Here is a 17,778-nt window from a genome sequence, read left to right on the forward strand (position 1 = left end):
CCTGTAATATGATCCCAATTTTATAAAATGTACATTTACCATGTTGGGAAAAAAGGAATGAAATCAAAATGTGAAGAATGGTTTTTTCTGGGTTATGGGTTGATGGGTGACCCATTTGATTAGATATATTATAAGATGGGCTTGGATTGGAGGGAAGAAGCTGTACTGACACCTCCACTTCTAAGGTCAATAGAGTTCCTAACATGTCTATCCAGGGACACAGAATGGTGGCAGGGAGAGAGGTGGCCGCACAGAGTAGAAACAGCACAATGTCCCTTGGCCCCAAGAGTCCCTAGAGGGCACACAGCTGCAGTGACCCTGCATGGTGGGTCTTTCTGGGTCAGAGAAGCCTGAATTCTGTATGTGTCAAATGCTCAGATCTGGAAGAACTTAAACACTGTATGTCCATTATAGGAAATATTTCTAGGTATCCAAGGACACTCCTGGTTCTTGAGCCAGATTCAGCATGGGCAAGGCCACCTCCTTATCAGGAAAGAAAGGCAAAACCAGGCCCAAATCTCTGAACATTTCTCTGGCTCCAGCTTCTGACATCTAGAAAGCCCATTTTCCCACACTCATACTTTTAAATTCTCTGTGATGGGCATTCCTATGTAATAAGAGCAAGATAAATGTAGTATATGCATACAATAGGATATTATTCAGCCATAAGAATATATGAAATGTTGATACATGCTACGGCGTGGATGAATTTTGAAAACCTTATGCTAAGTGAAAGAAGCCAGACACACAAAAAAACCTATTCTATGAATTTATTTATATGAGATGTCCAGAATAGGCAAATCTGTAGAGACAGAAAGTAGACGAATGGTTGCCAGGTGCTGGAAGGGAATGAGGAACTAGAGAGTGACACTAAAGGTTAATTTTCTTTTTGGAGTAACAAAATGTTCTGGAATTAAATAATGGTGATTGTAGCACAACTCTGACTACACTAAAAAACCTTTGAGTTTACACTTTAAATGGGTGAATTGTATGGTATGTGAATTGTAGCTCAATAAAGCTGTTACCAAAAAAAAATAGATTAAAGTGCTTCTAAGCTGAATCTTGGTTTCTTTTTATTGCTGTAGGATCTTGAAGAAGAATTAGACATGAAGGACAGAGTGATTAAAAAGCTACAAGATCAAGTCAAGACGCTAAGCAAGACAATTGGAAAAGGTAAGAAACAATACTTGTTTTCTTATTCTTTTGAGCTAAGGCTAACGTGCACTCAAGTGTTTATTTTCTATCTGGTCCAAAGCTTATGAAACCCAAAGGAATGACTCTCAAGTGGTGAGGTATGGGACCTAGTGCTGGGCTAATGAAAAGATCCTTTGGGTCAAGAAGACAGCTCCCTCCCCCTCAGATGATACCAGATACGTTCATGTACTTGCAAGAGACATCCTATAATTAACACATTAACCTCTTCCTCTGTTAGCTCCCTTTTTTAAAAAATGAAATTGTGAACAAGTTTTCAATTAACTGCTTTGAAATTCACCTTCTCTCCCTGTTACATATGTAGGATCAGTAAGTATCCAAATTTCTATTAGAAAAGTAGAGAGCTAAGAAGCAGACATCCTGAACATGGACTGCACGGCACACATAAGGCGTCCTCGTGAGCCTCTGTTAAAGGGACCCTCCGCCCTTCTTCCCTCCTTCTGCTTCTGTCACTGAACTTTTCTGTTTGGCTCCTGCTCACATTTCTCACTCTTTGATTCTTTATTACCTTTTCCCTTTCCTCCCAGCCTTATTGCCAAGGCTATATCTTGTTTGTTCCTTTTTCTATATTCATCTCTTTGAAGAGCAGCTTTATTCTTACTTATCCAACTCTCACCTCAAATTTGAAATGTCCACAACAAACTGAGGATCCTTTTCCTTCAGTAATAAATGACAAATGGCAGTCTGCCCCATGAGAGCAGGGCCCAGGTCTGTGCTTCCCAGCCCCCGCTGCATCCCCACTGCTGGGATGAATGAATGAACCACCATTCACCACACTGGCTCACCTTTCAGACTTCTGACCTCCAGAGCTGTACAATTAAACATTTGTGTTGTTTTAAGCCCCTGTGTTTGTGGTAACTTTTTACAGCAGCCATAGGAAACTAATACAGCTGTCTCAGTAAGGATCATGCACATTGGTACTTTGCACACCAAATGTTTCACGAGTCTTCTTTCACAGTAGCATCGGCATCTTGAAGACAAGGCAACATCTTGGATTTCTTTCCTGTTACCATGTGCTGGATACATATCAGGCACTCATAAGGCTCTTCAAAGGATAATTGGGCCTTTTCAGCAGTAGCTGTACTCACTGATGTACTCACAAAGAGGAGTCAGTACTTGGAGAAATTCTTCAGGATACAATACAGTACAGTTTTAATGTATCTAAAAGCCATAGACATTTACGTGCAAACCAGCCAGAATGGGGTAGGAGAGTAGTCACGTTATGAGACCTGTGAAAGCTGCTTTTGTGTATTTAGCTGATTGTTTGCCTCTGTCTACAGCCAATGATGTGCACTCATCCTCAGGACCCAAGGAGTACCTTGGAATGCTGCAGTACAAGAGAGAAGACGAGGCCAAGCTCATTCAGAACCTCATTCTTGGTAGTGAAACCTGGAACTCTGGATTTTTGCTTTCTCTTTGAGACTTGCACATCAGTCAGTGCCAAAGTCCTGGGCAGGGGTGGTCCTTTTTCTACTTTCTTCTTCCACTGCTTCTTCCCCCAGCCCAGTTTCTCAACCTCAGCACTGTTGACCTGTTAACTCTGTGAATGGGGAGTAACAAAGGGTGGAGCAGCATCCTTGACTTCTACTCACTAGAAGCCAGCAGCAACCCCTAGTGATGACAATAAAAGATGTCTCTAGGTATTGCCGAATGTCCTGTGGGGGCCAAAACTGTCCTCAGTTGAGAACCATTGCCCTGACCTTTTCCAAATTGTAGGACCAGGGTAGAAAAGAAACATCACCTCATTTTTGTGTCTCAGCACAGGAGCCATCATGGAAGTAATTGTGGCTCTGTGCTCCATTTGACTTGAGAAATTTCTCTGCGGGCTATGCGATGGGGCTTCCCAGCCATGCCTCAGTTACAGGAATGTCCCATGTGCATGCTCAAGGGTTGGTAGTCATAGAACCAATCTTACTGCACTGTCTTCATTGTGACCTTCCACATGGTTTTCTGGCATAGGGAGAAAAATCTGCCTCCCTATCAGCTGGCCCCAAGATCTCAAAACAGAAAGCCAACGTGTAGCCTTCGTTCCTCTTCTGTGAGCGACCCCCTCAGCTCATGTGAGCACCCCTACCCTTTTCTTTCCCCCCATCACTGGTGTCACGCAGTGTGAGCCTCTTCTTTGTTCTTCTGTCTTCATGCAGCCAGGGGGACATCCTTGTTTGCTTATCTTAACTTTTTTTGTAAGATTTCTCTCTCCCCTTCATCCCCACTGTGCGTCTCCGCCATTCTGTTCTCCCCAAGGCCAGCTAGACATCCTCTGCTGCACTGGGTGTGCCTGCTTTCCCTATTCAAGGCAGCTTCATGTGATTGTGGACACTGTACCCCATCCTCATCAAAGCGCTTGGAGTAGGGGTGCATGGAACTGGAGTTTCTTTCCTACAATGGGAGTCTGAAATCCAGGGTTTCCACACCAGGGAAAAATAAAGATTCTGTCTCTTATTCAACCTTTTAAGAAAGAGAAAGTCCTTTGTAAACAAGAAGAGGAACAAGTGACACCTGTGTATTTTGTGCCAAGAAAGGAGCCGGATGGAATTCCTCAAAGAGGAAATAAATCCATATACATGCAGGCACTGCGTCAAGCACAGAAAAGCAAACAAGCCCCTGCCCCTAGTGACAGGTTCCTTAGGAGAAGAGCTGACCTGTCAGCTGTAATTGGCTCTCTCTGCTTCAGACTTGAAGCCCCGTGGCGTGGTGGTGAACATGATCCCCGGGCTGCCGGCTCATATCCTGTTCATGTGTGTGCGCTACGCAGACTCTCTGAATGATGCCAACATGTTGAAGTCCCTCATGAACAGCACCATTAACGGCATCAAGCAGGTGGTTAAGGTAGGAAATGCCTTTGACATTGGCCCTTGGTATCACATCTATGGGAATGACCAGATGCCCAGTCTTTGCCCATCCTGAGCCTCCATTGTGTGGTGAGCCACGTGATTCCTCAAACAAGTTTGAGGCCCAACTAGTGAAGGGAGCCACGCTGTTAGGGAAAGATAAATGGACGAGCATCTGCCATAGGCCTCAAAGCCTTACTGCAACCTGGTAGCCACTGCCCCCACCACTGCTATCCCCTTAGGGTGTGAAGTTATCAGCTGTGAGGGGTATAGGTTCTATCTCTGTAACAAGGGTAAATCATGAGAAATGAAATGGAGTGAAAAATTACTCATCTCTTCCCTTGGCAATTATATAATTCTTCTTTCTAAAAGCACATTGTGTATTTTTATTCCCACAAATGAAGATGAACTGTGTATTAGTTAGGTTAGTTACTTAGTAAAGCTAAGCTATTGTAGCTATAAGACACCTGCCACCTCCCTTTGCCCAATACAGTGTCTTAAAAAAGAGGGAGGATTTTTCTTTGCTAATAGCAGTTCCATAATGAGCCATCTAGGTTGGAAGGTGGCTCTGTTCTACATGATCATGAAGGGACCCAGGTTCCTTCCACCTTGCTGTTGGCCATTCCCTAAGTCAGTGTCCTTACTGGAATGATTAGACAAGCAGGCAGCCAGCAGTTTACCACTGGGCGAGCGGGAACCTACCATAGGACACAGACCATGTGTGTATGGTATACGTATCGGAAGTCACCAGCTGAACTCTTTATGAGCAATCATCTCTTCGTGGTGTGACAAGTGGATAATGATCAAAAATGACAATGACAAAGGGCGGGATTTTGTGAAGCTAACTTAACAGTAACATAAAATTTATTGCTAATTTCCTTTCCAACTGAAACATAATCCTAAAATCATTCTTAGCATACTAATTATTTTTCCTGGAAACTCCGTAAGTGATCAATGAGTAAATAACTGTATCTAAGCGTTGAAGATTTTTTAAAACAGACCTGGATCCTTGCTTACAGGGACAGTTGCTTTGTAAAAAGAGTTCTCTGGTAATGCTTGGTGCATTCTGGAATGTTGGGTGTGGGTAGGGTGGTTGACTTAGTTCTAAGCCAGACCTGGTGCTACCCTGAGTGTGGAAATTCCATTAGCCACAGTGGAGTTAGTACAAAAACCTTCTCTCTCTCTCTCTTTTTCTAGGAAATGACCAGTTTACAGTTATGTTAAAAAGCATCTGTTTCTGGGAATTACAATGTACTGATCCATATTGGAAGGGGGCAGTAAGACATAAATAACACTAAAATAACAGTGTTTTTCATGCCCCTCCAAAAGGGAAGTGATGTTTGATATTAGGATATATTTGAATTTTTAGTTAGGGAGACCTTACCTCATTTTTAGTAAAATATGTGTTCTAAAGAGTAATGAGGAATTAAATTCTATTTTAAATACTGTAGGGAAGGCCAGGTGTGGTGGCTCACACCTGTAATCCCAGCACTTTGGGAGGCTGAGGCAGGTAGATCGCTTGAGCTCACGAGTTCACGACCAGCCTGGGCAACATAGTGAAACCCTGTCTCTACAAAAAAGACAAAAATTGGCCCAGTGTGGTGGTGTGTGCCTGTAGTCCCAGCTACTCAGGAAGCTGAGGTGGGAAGATCACTTGAGCCTGGAAGGCAGAGGTTGCAGTAAGCCAAGATCACACCACTGCACTCCAGCCTGGGTGATAGAGCCAGACCTTGTCTCAAAAATAAATAAATAAATAAATTAATTAATAAACTCTAGGAAGAAAGAAACATAAAAACTAGATTTGTGAGAGACGAGAGTATGGTAATTCTCCTCTCCTTCCAAAAATATCATGAATTCATTATTTATCAGGAGTTAGGAACAGAAAATTCACATTTGTTTGGTGCTGGATACTTTACAGTCACCATCTTCACAGGAGCCACCAGAGTGTTTTTGGAAGGGGCGCCCATAAATTGATGTTTTCCCTGTCCATATTTGCATAAGTTGGGTTTTCTTAAGACAAGCTGGCATTGTGTTCCAGCCCAGGACGGGGAGGCAAATATTCATAAACCAAGAGATGCATGGTATGAGGACTAAAAGACCCCTTTCTCACCAGCATCTTCAGTCTCAACTTCTCTGTGGCCCCCTCCCTGTGCCTTTGCATGTGCCCAGGACCTGCCTCTCCCCACCTCCAGCACACAGCAGTTACAGCAATGTGCCCACATACCCTCTTCAGCCACTATTCCTTTCCCTCCACCCCGGACTGCCAAAGTGCTTAAACTAGTGTTCTCCAGTAATTCTCTTTGTCACTCCTTGCAAGCTGGCTTCTAACCCATCACTCTACAGAGAGATCACCAGTAACTCCTCTTACTAAAACCAGTGGTGTTTCTTTACTTTTTATTCTCTTTAAATTGACCAAAGCATTAGCACCATCTCCTTGAAAGCTTCCTCCCTTGTCTTTTAAATGCCTGGATTTTCTCTGTTTTCCTCTTCCCCCTCTGATCACTGTAGCTCTGCCTTCACTGCTTGTTCCTCTTCTTCCTGCCCTGTAAGTGGAGGCCTTCTCCCCAACAGTCCTAGTCCTGAGCTCTTGTCTCTCCACCCATTTCCCTCAAGGGCTAGACCTCCTGCCTCTCTGAGGTTTCCCCGGCTGCTCTGCCTCCCCATCCTCTCTCCTTGTCCTCTGAGCTTTGGTAGCACAGTCTACAGCCATCGTTTGGGCCCTTGACCACCTACCAAACTCTGTTCTATCTTCCCAGTGAGAGTGTGAACTCAGGAGAGCAAGAAGTGAAACTTGCATTTCTCATGCATTCCTTCAGGACCCACTTCACACTTCATAATGAGTGACACAACCTGTACAGAAACATGTTACAAACTGTGACCTATTAAATAAGTATAAGCTGTTATAATTATATATGAATTGGATAAAGGCTTTAGTGAATAAAAGAAAATTTAATTTTGGTCAAAAGCCACAAATAACCAAACAGGTAAGATGCTCAGAGGTACAAGTAATCATCAAGTCCAATTTTGTCTTTTCTTATTTTTCTAAGGAACATTTAGAAGACTTTGAAATGCTGTCCTTTTGGCTTTCCAACACTTGTCATTTTCTCAATTGCCTGAAGCAGTACAGCGGAGAAGAGGTAGGGGGCGCCCACCTGCTTGTTGTTTTGTGCTGACGGCCGGTCTATAACCTCCTCCTGAGCCAGAGCTCAACAGAGCCTCTATTCTCTTCACCCAGGAGGCCAACAGCACATTATCTGTTGGACTCTTGGGTATACACCACGGGCAGGAGACTTCTGGAAGCAGCTTAGATTTTGGGCATGGTACTAGGCCTCCTAGGTCTCCATTACTTTTAAATCAATAGGTAGATAAGATGAATTAAAAGTTTCCTTCTGGCTGTAAGACGTTTAGCATTATGACTCTAAAATACAGGCTTTGGTTTAAAATGCCTGTTTCTTCACAGCTGTTCTGTCTACAGGACCCTGACTGTTCCTCCATAATCTATAAATATGTTTCCTTTGCCATTCCGACTCTGCTTCCAGGAGGCTGATGTCATAAAAGAGTTCTCCACCTTCAAGTACTCGCAGAGAAAAATTTCATTGAACTAAAATAACAAAGTGGCTTTCAGGGTTTTCAGTGCTCTCCAAAATGGCTGTCGCATTTCACAGCCCCACCGGCAGCGTATGATGTTTCCAGTGTCTCATACCTTCACCAACACTTGGTATTGACAGACATTGTTATCCTTTACCAGTGTCAGGGTATAAAATTATATCTTGTTGACTTACATTGCATTTATTTGGTCACTAGTGAAGTCAAGCATACTTTTATATGTTTATTGGTCATTTGGGTTTCCTTTTGAATTGCCTAGTCACATCCTTTCTTTTTCTTAGGGTTGGTTTTTTTGTTATTGATTTGTAGGAGGTCTTTATATCATATGAATAGACTGTAGCTTAGCTTCTAATTTGCTTCATGAAGTCCCTTGTCACACAGTTTTTGAATTTTGATATGCTTAAATCTGTCAATCCTGTTCTTTTATGATTTCTGTCTTAAGAAATTCTTCCCTGCCCTGAGATCATGAAGATACTCTCTTCTAAACTTTTGTAGTTCACATTTAGAGTTCACAATTAATTATGTTTTTACCTATCCAAAATTGATATGTAAGGTAATGATCTAATATCCTCTTCCATATAGATAACCAGTTGTTCCAATGGAAGGAAGTTAAAATAAAATATAACAGCAATCTGACTAGTACTACAGAACAAAAGGAGAAGTAAAGAAAATCCCACCCCTGCCTAAAAGGAATACCAAAACAGGAGGCACAGACTAGTCCGTTTACAACAAACTGGCATCTGTGAGACATTAGTGGAAGAATGTTTTATTCGGCACTGTTTTATGATCCTTTCTTTGCCCCCTTCAGCCACGTATAGAATGTTCTTTTCCCTCTCTGACTGCTTTTTCAGTTACCATATTTTTATTTCTAAAATTTCTCTTGTTCCTTTTCACCTCTGTCTCTTACACAATGTCCTATTCTTTTTTTTGTTTCTTTTTCTTTTTTGAGATGGGGTCTCACTCTGTCACCCAGGCTGGAGTACAGTGGCACGATCTTAGCTCACTGCAACCTTCGCCTCCCGGGTTCAAGCAGTTCTCCTGCCTCAGCCTCTTGAGTAGCTGTGGCTACAGGCATGCGCCACCATGCCTGGCTAATTTTTGTATTTTTAATAGAGATGGGGTTTCACCATGTTGGCCAGGCTGGTCTTGAACTCCTGACTTCAAGTGATCCGCCTGTCTCAGCCTCCCAAAGTGCTGGATTACAGGCGTGAGCCACCACACCCAGCCCCATAATGTCCTATTCTTAATTTTTTCTTTTTATTTAGTCTCTTTGAACATGTTAAACATATTCCATTAGTTCACTCAGGCTACTATAACAAAATACCGCAGGCTGGGTGGCTTAAACAAGAGATTTATTTCCTCACAGTTCTGGAGGCTAAACATCTGAGATCAGGGTGCCAGCATGGTCACTTCCTGGTGAGGGCTCTCTTCCTGGCTTGCTGACAGCCACTTTCTCCATCCCTGTGTCCTCACAGGACTTTTCCTGGGTGCACGGGTCAGGAAGAGGGAGAGAGAGGGTAAGCTCTCTCTGGTGTCTCTTCTTATAAGGACACCAATCTTACTATTAGATCACGGCCCTATCCTCATGACCTCATTTAACCTCATTACCTCCCTAAAGGCCCCATCTCCAGATACAGCCACACTAGGGGGTTAGGGCTTCAATGTATGATTTTTAGGAAGACACATTCAATCCATAACACACACCTTAAAATATTTCAACTTTGTCTGTACCCTGTAAATTATAAGGTTATGAATCTCATTTATCATATCCACTTACCTCTTCAGAGCAGTTTGTTTCCTTGGATGCTCTGCAGTTTTGTTTCATTTTCCTATGCGCTTCCATGGGCCTTCTGTGAGCTTTTCCATTTAGTCTATAGGTTCCAGGGACAATGTTTGTAGGGAAGTGGGTGGGACAATGATAGTATGATAGACTGTGATCATATAGGAAATCAGTGCAATTTTTTTCTTACAGAAGGTACATGCTACCCCAAGCATCATGAACTCATTTGATATAAATCAGACATTAAGTTTTAAGGTAAAAGAGTTATAGTAGCTAATTATTAATTTACTACATGTTCGTATTATTCTAATATTTTATGTTTAAAATTACTTTTAGGAATTCATGAAGCATAATAGTCCACAACAGAATAAGAATTGCTTGAACAATTTTGACCTTTCAGAATACAGACAGATTCTCAGTGATGTGGCTATACGAATATATCATCAATTTATTATCGTAACGGAAAAGAATATCCAACCGATAATAGGTAAGAAGAGAATTGATGACCAAAAAATATTTATAGTAACATTAAGACTTTTTAAAACATAAACTTGGTATGTGTAATGTGTGATTATGTGTAACATTGTTTAAAAAGCCAAGGAAATATAATCATGTAGGTATCTGCCTTTTAATTCTTTGCTTGCTTATGATTCCATAAATAATAGTATGCTGTTGGTAGTTTTCTTTCTATAAGGATGATTTATCCTGAAGGAAAAAACTTGGGGAAACTTCTGCTACTGCTATTTATGTGGTACTTCTACTTCTTGGCTTAGCCAAGTATTTTTGAAATCCTAAAGCCCCATTCGAATTCTTGTATACTTTCCTTAATTTCCTGAAATTTAAATACTTTAGGCTTTAATGCCCAGGCCATGGGTTGTGATGCTAACCAGCTTTCTTTCCTGTGAAGCTGAAAAACGTGCTGCTTCAAACCTAGAAGAGGAGCTGCAGCCCTGCTGGAAACAGCCGTCCATCCCTACCCCTGACACACACCCTGGTGTCCCAAACCTTTGATTCTTTTGCTTTCTCTATCATAAGTACATCCACTGACTCTTGTAGAAAAATGTCCCATCTCCTGAAACAAACCGAAGAGCGTCGGGAACGTTCCGCGTTTGTCTCCTGGCATGTCAGCACAGCCTCCCTGTCTCTCCGCAGTTCCGGGAATGCTGGAGTATGAGAGCCTGCAGGGCATTTCCGGCCTGAAGCCCACAGGCTTCCGGAAGCGCTCCTCCAGCGTAGACGACACGGACGGCTACACCATGACCTCCGTCCTGCAGCAGCTGAGCTACTTTTACACCACCATGTGCCAGAACGGCCTGGACCCCGAGCTCGTGAGGCAGGCGGTGAAGCAGCTCTTCTTCTTGATCGGGGCGGTCACGCTGAACAGCCTCTTCCTGCGCAAGGACATGTGCTCCTGCAGAAAAGGGATGCAGATCAGGTAAAACCCAGAAACCGCCGCTCACGCGGAGAGGCCTGCAGAAAGGATGCTCTTAAAGTCCGAGGCCCCACACGCCTGACCCTCCCTGCTGCGGCGTCAAACCCCTGTTTAGGCCCTACCGCTGTAGGGATATTCGAGTCACCCTAGGAGCCCCGGGATGCTGGCGCCCGGGGCCTACTCCCCTCACGCCACACCCTGCCAACTAGATGCACGGGCCTAGCCGCTTAAACTCAGAACCAGTAAATGTTTATCTTAAATTCTGGCCCTCTAGGGTGGTCATGCACTCAACCAGTAGTGACTACTTTCTCTGAATAGCACTGCCAGGAGGAGAACACAGGAAACAAGGAAAAGTCGATATGATCCCTGCCTTTGAGAAGCTCAGAATAGCCAAATAATAATTAAAGGCAACTATGATTAAATCACAAACAAGTTGTGCAGGAAATGTATCAGAGAGGAGAGACATTGCAGACGGAACAGTTGGGGAAGCCAGAGAGTTGTGCCTTGAGTGATAAAGGAAACGGAGAAGAACGTTCCAAGCAGGAGAAACGGTCAGAGGCATTGCGGGGAGTGAATGAGGACCTCTGCTCAGGCTGCATGTGGAGTAAGCAGAGGCTGGTGTGGGAAGCAGCAGGACCAAGGTAAAGAGGTAGGTTGGATCCACACTGGGAGGGTCTGGAATGCCAGGCTAAGGCATTTGGAGTTCATCCTGAAGACTTAGGAATCTAGTTTTGAGGTATGTCTACTATCTCTTAATTGAGAGACCATGGACCCTGAGCTACTATTTGAATTAACACTGATCAAGTGATTGGAAAACACATAATATAGGATAGATATTTAAGTTTCTTATAGTGTGTGCAGAAATTTGATACCTGTATCTGTTACGAGAACCTGGGGTAGTGATGATAGTAATGACGTAAGGGAAGGTGACAAAGAAAGTATCTATCATTATGCTAAGTGAAATAAGCCAGGCACAGAAAGACAAACATCCGATGTTCTCACTTATTTGTGGGAGCTAGAAATTAAAACAATTGAATTCATAAAGATGGAGAGTAGAAGGATGGTTACCAGAGGCTGGGAAGAGTAGTGGGGGGCTGAGTAGAGGTGGAAATGGTTAATGGGTACAAAAAAGATAGAAAGAACGAATAAGACCTACTATTTGATAGCACAACAGGGTGACTGTAGTCAATAATAACTTAATTGTATATTTTTAAATAACTTAGAGGCCAGGCGGGGTGGCTCATGCCTGTAATCCCAGCACTTTGGGAGGCCGAGGTGGGTGGATCACCTGAGGTCAGGAGTTTGAGACCAGCCTGGCCAACATGGCAAAACCCCATCTCCACTAAAAATACAAAAATTAGCTGGGCGTGGTGGCACATGCCTGTAATCCCAGCTACTCGGGAGGCTGAGGCAGGAGAATCACTTGAACCCCAGAGGCAGAGGTTGCAGTGAGCCAAGATCATACCATTGCACTCCAACCTGGGCGACGGAGCAAGATTCCGCCTCAAAAAAATAAATAATAAAAAAGATAAAATAACTTGGAGTGTAATGGATTGTTTGTAACTCAATAAATGCTTGAGGAAATGGATACCCTATTCTCCATGATGTGCTTATTTCACATTGCATGCCTGTATCAAAACATTTCATGGGCCAGGCGCAGTGGCTCACGCCTGTAATCCCAGGACTTTGGGAGGCCGAGGTGGGCGGATCATTTGGGGTCAGGAGTTCGAGACCAGCCTGAGCAACATGGTGAAACCTCCATCTCTACTAAAAATACAAAAAAATTAGCCAGGCCTGGTGGTGCACACCTGTAATCTCAGCTACTCGTGAGGCTGAGGCAAGAGAATCACTAGAACTGGGGAGGCAGACGTTGCAGTGAGCTGAGATCGCGCCTCAGCACTCTAGCCTGGGGGACAAAGCGAAACTCCATCTCAAAAAAAAAAAAAAATTTCATGTACCCCATAAATATATATACCTACTATGTACCCACAAAAATTAAAAAAAGTTAAGTATCTTAAGTCAAAAACTAAATGTGAGAGGCATCCCTTACACCTTTTTAGCATTAGTGAAACTTTGGAGTTGGAGTCAATCCCCATGGACCATTCCCACAAATTCCCATGACAGCAGGGTGCGGTTTTCAGATAGGAAGGGGTATTCAGAAGGGCTAGTCTTTGCAGATCTTTATGTCTTCATTGAGAAATGAGTTATGTTTATTTCACAAGCTCCAAGAAGATCCTGTAGTCCTCTGTAGTAGGTTTCAGCCCTAAAGTAAAGCCACATCAGAGCCTTTGCTAAACTCAATTCTCACTCCATCAGTGGATCCCCCAAGGCTGAGTAGAGACATGAATGAAAAGGATCATGAGGGAGACACATGACTCTAGGTCTTAGAACAACTTCTTTGAGGACAGGCAAACACCTGCCCCCAGGTTACCCAGTACTTTTTCCCTTCCACCAGGTGGAAGTGGCCATCAGAGAATTAATGCTTTGATAGTGTTTTGCTCTGAGGAGCATGTGCATTTTAGAGGCTTTCATTTAGTCATTTGGATATTTGTTAAGTGCCTGTCATAGCAAGACTTACAAAGAATTTGAAGTGGCTTTACAATGAAAACATAAGCAATAAAATAATGAAATATGAACACAAATAGAAAACTAACCAAAGAAAATAAAAACGTAAATAGTGGGCAGAGTAGCTTGAAAACTGGCCCTGGGCTTCCTGGCTGCCAGGACAAAAAGCAAAACATGATCAGCTCTTTAGTTTTATTGGGTATTATGAAGCAGAGTGATTCCTGGGAAGATATAAAGATTTCTTCCTAGTACCTAATTATTTTTTGTTCCTAGTCACGAATTACAAAAATAATGCCTCACGTGGAACATTATCTCATAATCACCGCACTAACATTTTTACAGCAATTTCCATTGTGGCTGCTTTGCCCAATGTCTCATGGAGACAGTTCTGTTAAAAACTAGAATAATGCAGGCTGAGGAGATCTGGGAGAATATGAAAGGCAAGGATTTGAGTCTTGAAGAACAAGTAGGATTTCAACAGACCAAGAATTACACAAATGAGCACATGGTGAAATGATGGAAAACTGAAGGCAGGATATGAACAGCCCCTTTGAATGGAACACACCAGGAATGATGGAAAAATTGGTTAGAAAGAAAGTGGAATGCTAGTGTGAGAAATGCCTGGTTTATTTTTGTTGTTTGTTTGTTTGCTTGTTTTGAGATGGAGTCTCACTCTGTGGGTGAGTGCATTGGTGCACTCCCAGGCTTGGAGTGCAGTGGTGCAACTTCCGCCTCCCAGGCTTAAGCGATCCTCCCACCTCAGCCTCCTGAGTAGCTGGACCCACAGGCGAGTGCCACCATACCTGGCTAATTTTTTGCATTTTTGCTTGAGAGAGGTTTTTGCCATGTTGCCCAGGCTGATCTCGAACTCCTGAGCTCAAGCGATCTGCCTGCCTTGGCCTCCCAAAGTGCTGGCATTATAGGCGTGAGCCACTGCGCCCAGCTGAGAAATGCATGCTTTAGTCCCTCAGCAGAAGCAGCCACTACAGATTTTTTTTCTTCAACAGGTTTAAATTATGAATTCAATTGCTTTAATAGCTGTAGGACTCTTCAGGTTATATATTTGCTCTTAGGTGAGTTTTGGTAGTTTGTGGTTTTCAAGGAATTGGTCCATTTCATCTGATTTGTTGAGTTCATGTGCATAGAGCTGTTTATAATATTTCCTTGTCATCCTTTTAATTTCTGCAGGATTGGTAGTGATATTTGTCTTTCATTCCTGATAATGGCAATTTGTGTCTTCTGTTTTTCTATTGGTCAGATTTGCTAGAGGCTTATTAATTGTATTGAATTTTTTCAAAGAAGCAGTTTTTTATTTCATTGATTTTTCTTTTCTTTTTTTTGAGATGGGGGTGGTCTCACTATATTTCTCAGGCTGGTCTCAAACTCCTGGGCTCACACAATCCTCCAGCCTCAGCCTCCAAAGTAGCTGAGACTACAGGCATGTGCCACCACACCTGGCTGATTTTTAGAGATGCAGTGTCTCTATATTGCTCAGGCTGGTCTTGAACTCCTGCCCTCAAGTGATTCTCCCACCTCAGCCTCCTGAGTAGTTGGGATAACTGGCATGAGCCACCACACCCAGAATTCTTTTGTTTTTAATTTAATTGATTTCTGATACTGTCTTTGTCATTTCATTGCTTCTGCTTAGTTTGCATTTATTTTGCTCCTCTTTTTCTAGTTTCTAAAGGTAGAAGCTTTGATTATTGACTTTGAGAACTTTATTTTTTTTCTAAGCATTTAATGCTATACATTTTTCTCTTAGCATTATTTTAGCTCCATCCTACAAATTTTGATGTTTTCTTTCCATTTTTGTTCAGTCCTAAATATTTTCTAATTTTCCTTGAGGCTTACTCTTTGACCCATGGATTATTTAGAAGCAAGCACACCAACATGGCACATGTATATATATGTAAAAAATCTGCACGTTGTGCACATGTACCCTAAAACTTAAAGTATAATAAAAAATAAATAAATAAAAAACAAAAAAACCCAAAAGAAGTATGTTAGCTTCTAAGTGTTTGGAGACTCTCTTGTTATCTTTGTTTTTGATTTTTGGTTTAATTCCATTATGGCCATAGAACATACTTTTTCAGTAAAACTCTTAGAAACAGAAAGTAGAATGGTGGTTAGGGGATTTGGGGAGTGAGAAAAGGAAGTTACTGTTCAGTGAGTTTTGGTTTTATGAGACGAAAGAGTTCTATGGATCTACTGTATAACAATGTACATAACACTACTGTACTATAACAGTGGTTAAGATGGCAAGTTTTATGTTATACCCTTTTTACCACAATTAGAAAAAATCTCAGTGTGCATACAGGTTGAAATATACTATAGATTTTGATGCTGAAATGGAACCTGTATGGACTTACCTACCATTCCACCTTGCCTGGGACTTTCCCAGTTTTACTTTAAAAATCTCTAAATATTTTTATGTTTTTTAAAAAAGAACATACTTTAAGGCCGGGCATGGTGGCTCACGCCTGTAATCCTAGCACTTTGGGAAGCTGAGGCAGGCAGATCACGAGGTCAGGAGTTCGAGACCAGTCTGGCCAACATAGTGAAACCCCGTCTCTACTTAAAAAAAAAAAAAAAAAAATTAGCCAGGCATGGTGGTGTGTGCCTATAATCCCAGCTACTCGGGGGGGTTGAGGCAGGAGAATTGCTTGAACCCAGGAGGTAGAGGTTGCAGTGAGCTGAGATCACGCCACTGCATTCCAGCCTGGACGACAGAATGAGACTCCGTCTCAAAAAAAAAAAAAAGAACATATTTTTTATTATTTAAACTCTTTTAACATTTGTGAAGATTTGCTTTTATGACCAAGAATATGATGTTTTTGTGAACATTATACATGCAGCTGAAAAAAATATGTAGTCTACTCCTGTTGGCTGGAAGGTTCTATAAACATCAATTAGACTTAGTTTGTTGATGATATTGTTCTACTAGTTCTATTAATTACTATGAGGAGTGTTGAAGTTTCCAGCTGTAATTATGAATTTGTCTATTTCTTTTCTCAATCTGTTAGTTTTTGCTTCATGTATGTTAAAGTTCTCTTGTTTGGTACATATACATTAAGAATTGTTATGTCTTCTTGGTGAATGTATTCTCCTATCATTATGTAGTGTCTTTCTTTATCCCTCTCTGGTAATTTTCTTTTTCTTTTCTTTCTTTCTTTTTTTTTTTTTTTTTTTGAGACAGAGCCTCACTCTGTCACCCAGGTTGGAGTGTAGTGGCATGATCTTGGCTCACTGCAACCTCCACCTCCCGGGTTCAAGCGATTCTCCTGCCTCAGCCTCCCAAGTAGCTGAGACTACAGGCGCACGCCACCACGCCCAGCTAATTTTTGTATTTTTAGTAGAGATGGGGTTTCATCATGTTAGCCAAGACGGTCTCAATCTCTTGACCTCATGATCCGCCCACCTCATCCTCCCAAAGTGCTGGGATTACAGGCGTGAGCCACTGCGCCTGGCCTCTCTAGTAATTTTCTCTGCCTGCCCCAAAGTCTACTTTGTCTAAAATTAATATAACCACTACAAATTTCTTTTGATTAGTGTTTCTTTAGTATATATCTTTGCCTGTACTTTTACTTTTAACCTACCTGTATCATATTTGAAGTGAATTTCTTGTAGGCAGCAGATATTTGGATCTATTTTTTTTTTTAATCCAACCTGACAATCTATGATGCTGCTTCTTTGTTTTGTTTTTGGAGTCAGGGTCTCACTCTGTCACTCAGGCTGGAGTCCAGTGGCATGATCATGGCTCACTGCAACCTTGACTTCCTGGTATGGTGGTCAGGTATGGTGGCACTCGCCTGTGGGTCCAGCTACTTGGGAGGCTGAGGTGGGAGGATCGCTTAAGGTGGGAGGCGGAAGTTGCACCATTGCACTCCAGCCTGGGAGTGCACCACTGCACTCACCCACAGAGTGAGACTCCATCTCAAAACAAGCAAACAAACAACAAAAATAAACCAGGCATTTCTTACCCTAGCATTCCACTCTCTTTCTAACCAATTTTTCCATCATTCCTGGCGTGCTCCATTCAAAGGGGCTGTTCATATCCTGCCTTCAGTTTTCCATCATTTCACCATGTGCTCAAGCGATCCTCCCTCCTCAGCCCCACAGGTAGCTGGTACTACAGGCATATGCCATTTTTGTAGAAACAGAGCCTCACTATGTTGCTCAGGCTGGAATCTATGCTTCCGAATGGGGACGTTTAGATCATTTTAATGTAATATAATATTTATATTTAGGATTACCATTTTATTAATTTCTGCTTGTTGCTTCTGGTTTTCATTTCTCCATTTTCTTTATCTGCTTCTTTGGGGTTATTTGAAATTTTTTAGTATCCCTTTCTA

At 42.3% G+C, this 17,778-nt stretch overlaps 1 protein-coding gene and 1 long non-coding RNA gene across 7 annotated transcripts in view; one reads left to right on the forward strand and one right to left on the reverse strand.

Annotated features, from left to right (window-relative positions):
- The window catches only part of MYO5C (myosin VC), a 104,265-nt gene that overhangs the window by 76,931 nt on the left and 9,556 nt on the right, over window positions 1-17,778 (forward strand). For 3 of the 6 annotated variants that reach the window (XM_030814076.1, XM_030814078.1, XM_030814077.1), the window contains 6 exons: window positions 1,086-1,173; window positions 2,493-2,591; window positions 3,887-4,041; window positions 7,091-7,180; window positions 9,766-9,916; window positions 10,582-10,864. In XM_030814076.1, the coding sequence (XP_030669936.1) occupies window positions 1,086-1,173; window positions 2,493-2,591; window positions 3,887-4,041; window positions 7,091-7,180; window positions 9,766-9,916; window positions 10,582-10,864 (866 nt within the window). Of the gene's footprint in view, window positions 1-1,085; window positions 1,174-2,492; window positions 2,592-3,171; window positions 3,273-3,886; window positions 4,042-7,090; window positions 7,181-9,765; window positions 9,917-10,581; window positions 10,865-17,778 lie in introns of those variants that run through there. The other 3 variants (XM_030814079.1, XM_030814080.1, XM_030814081.1) reach the window with 3 other exon arrangements.
- LOC115835456 overlaps window positions 9,853-17,778 on the reverse strand; it is a 28,156-nt gene continuing 20,230 nt past the window's right edge. Inside the window, exon 3 of the long non-coding RNA XR_004030431.1 lies at window positions 9,853-10,840. This is a non-coding gene — a long non-coding RNA (uncharacterized LOC115835456). The remainder of the gene's footprint in view (window positions 10,841-17,778) is intronic.

Source organism: Nomascus leucogenys, chromosome 6, assembly GCF_006542625.1.
Source record: "Nomascus leucogenys isolate Asia chromosome 6, Asia_NLE_v1, whole genome shotgun sequence".
In the NCBI taxonomy this organism is placed as follows: Eukaryota; Metazoa; Chordata; class Mammalia; order Primates; family Hylobatidae; genus Nomascus; species Nomascus leucogenys.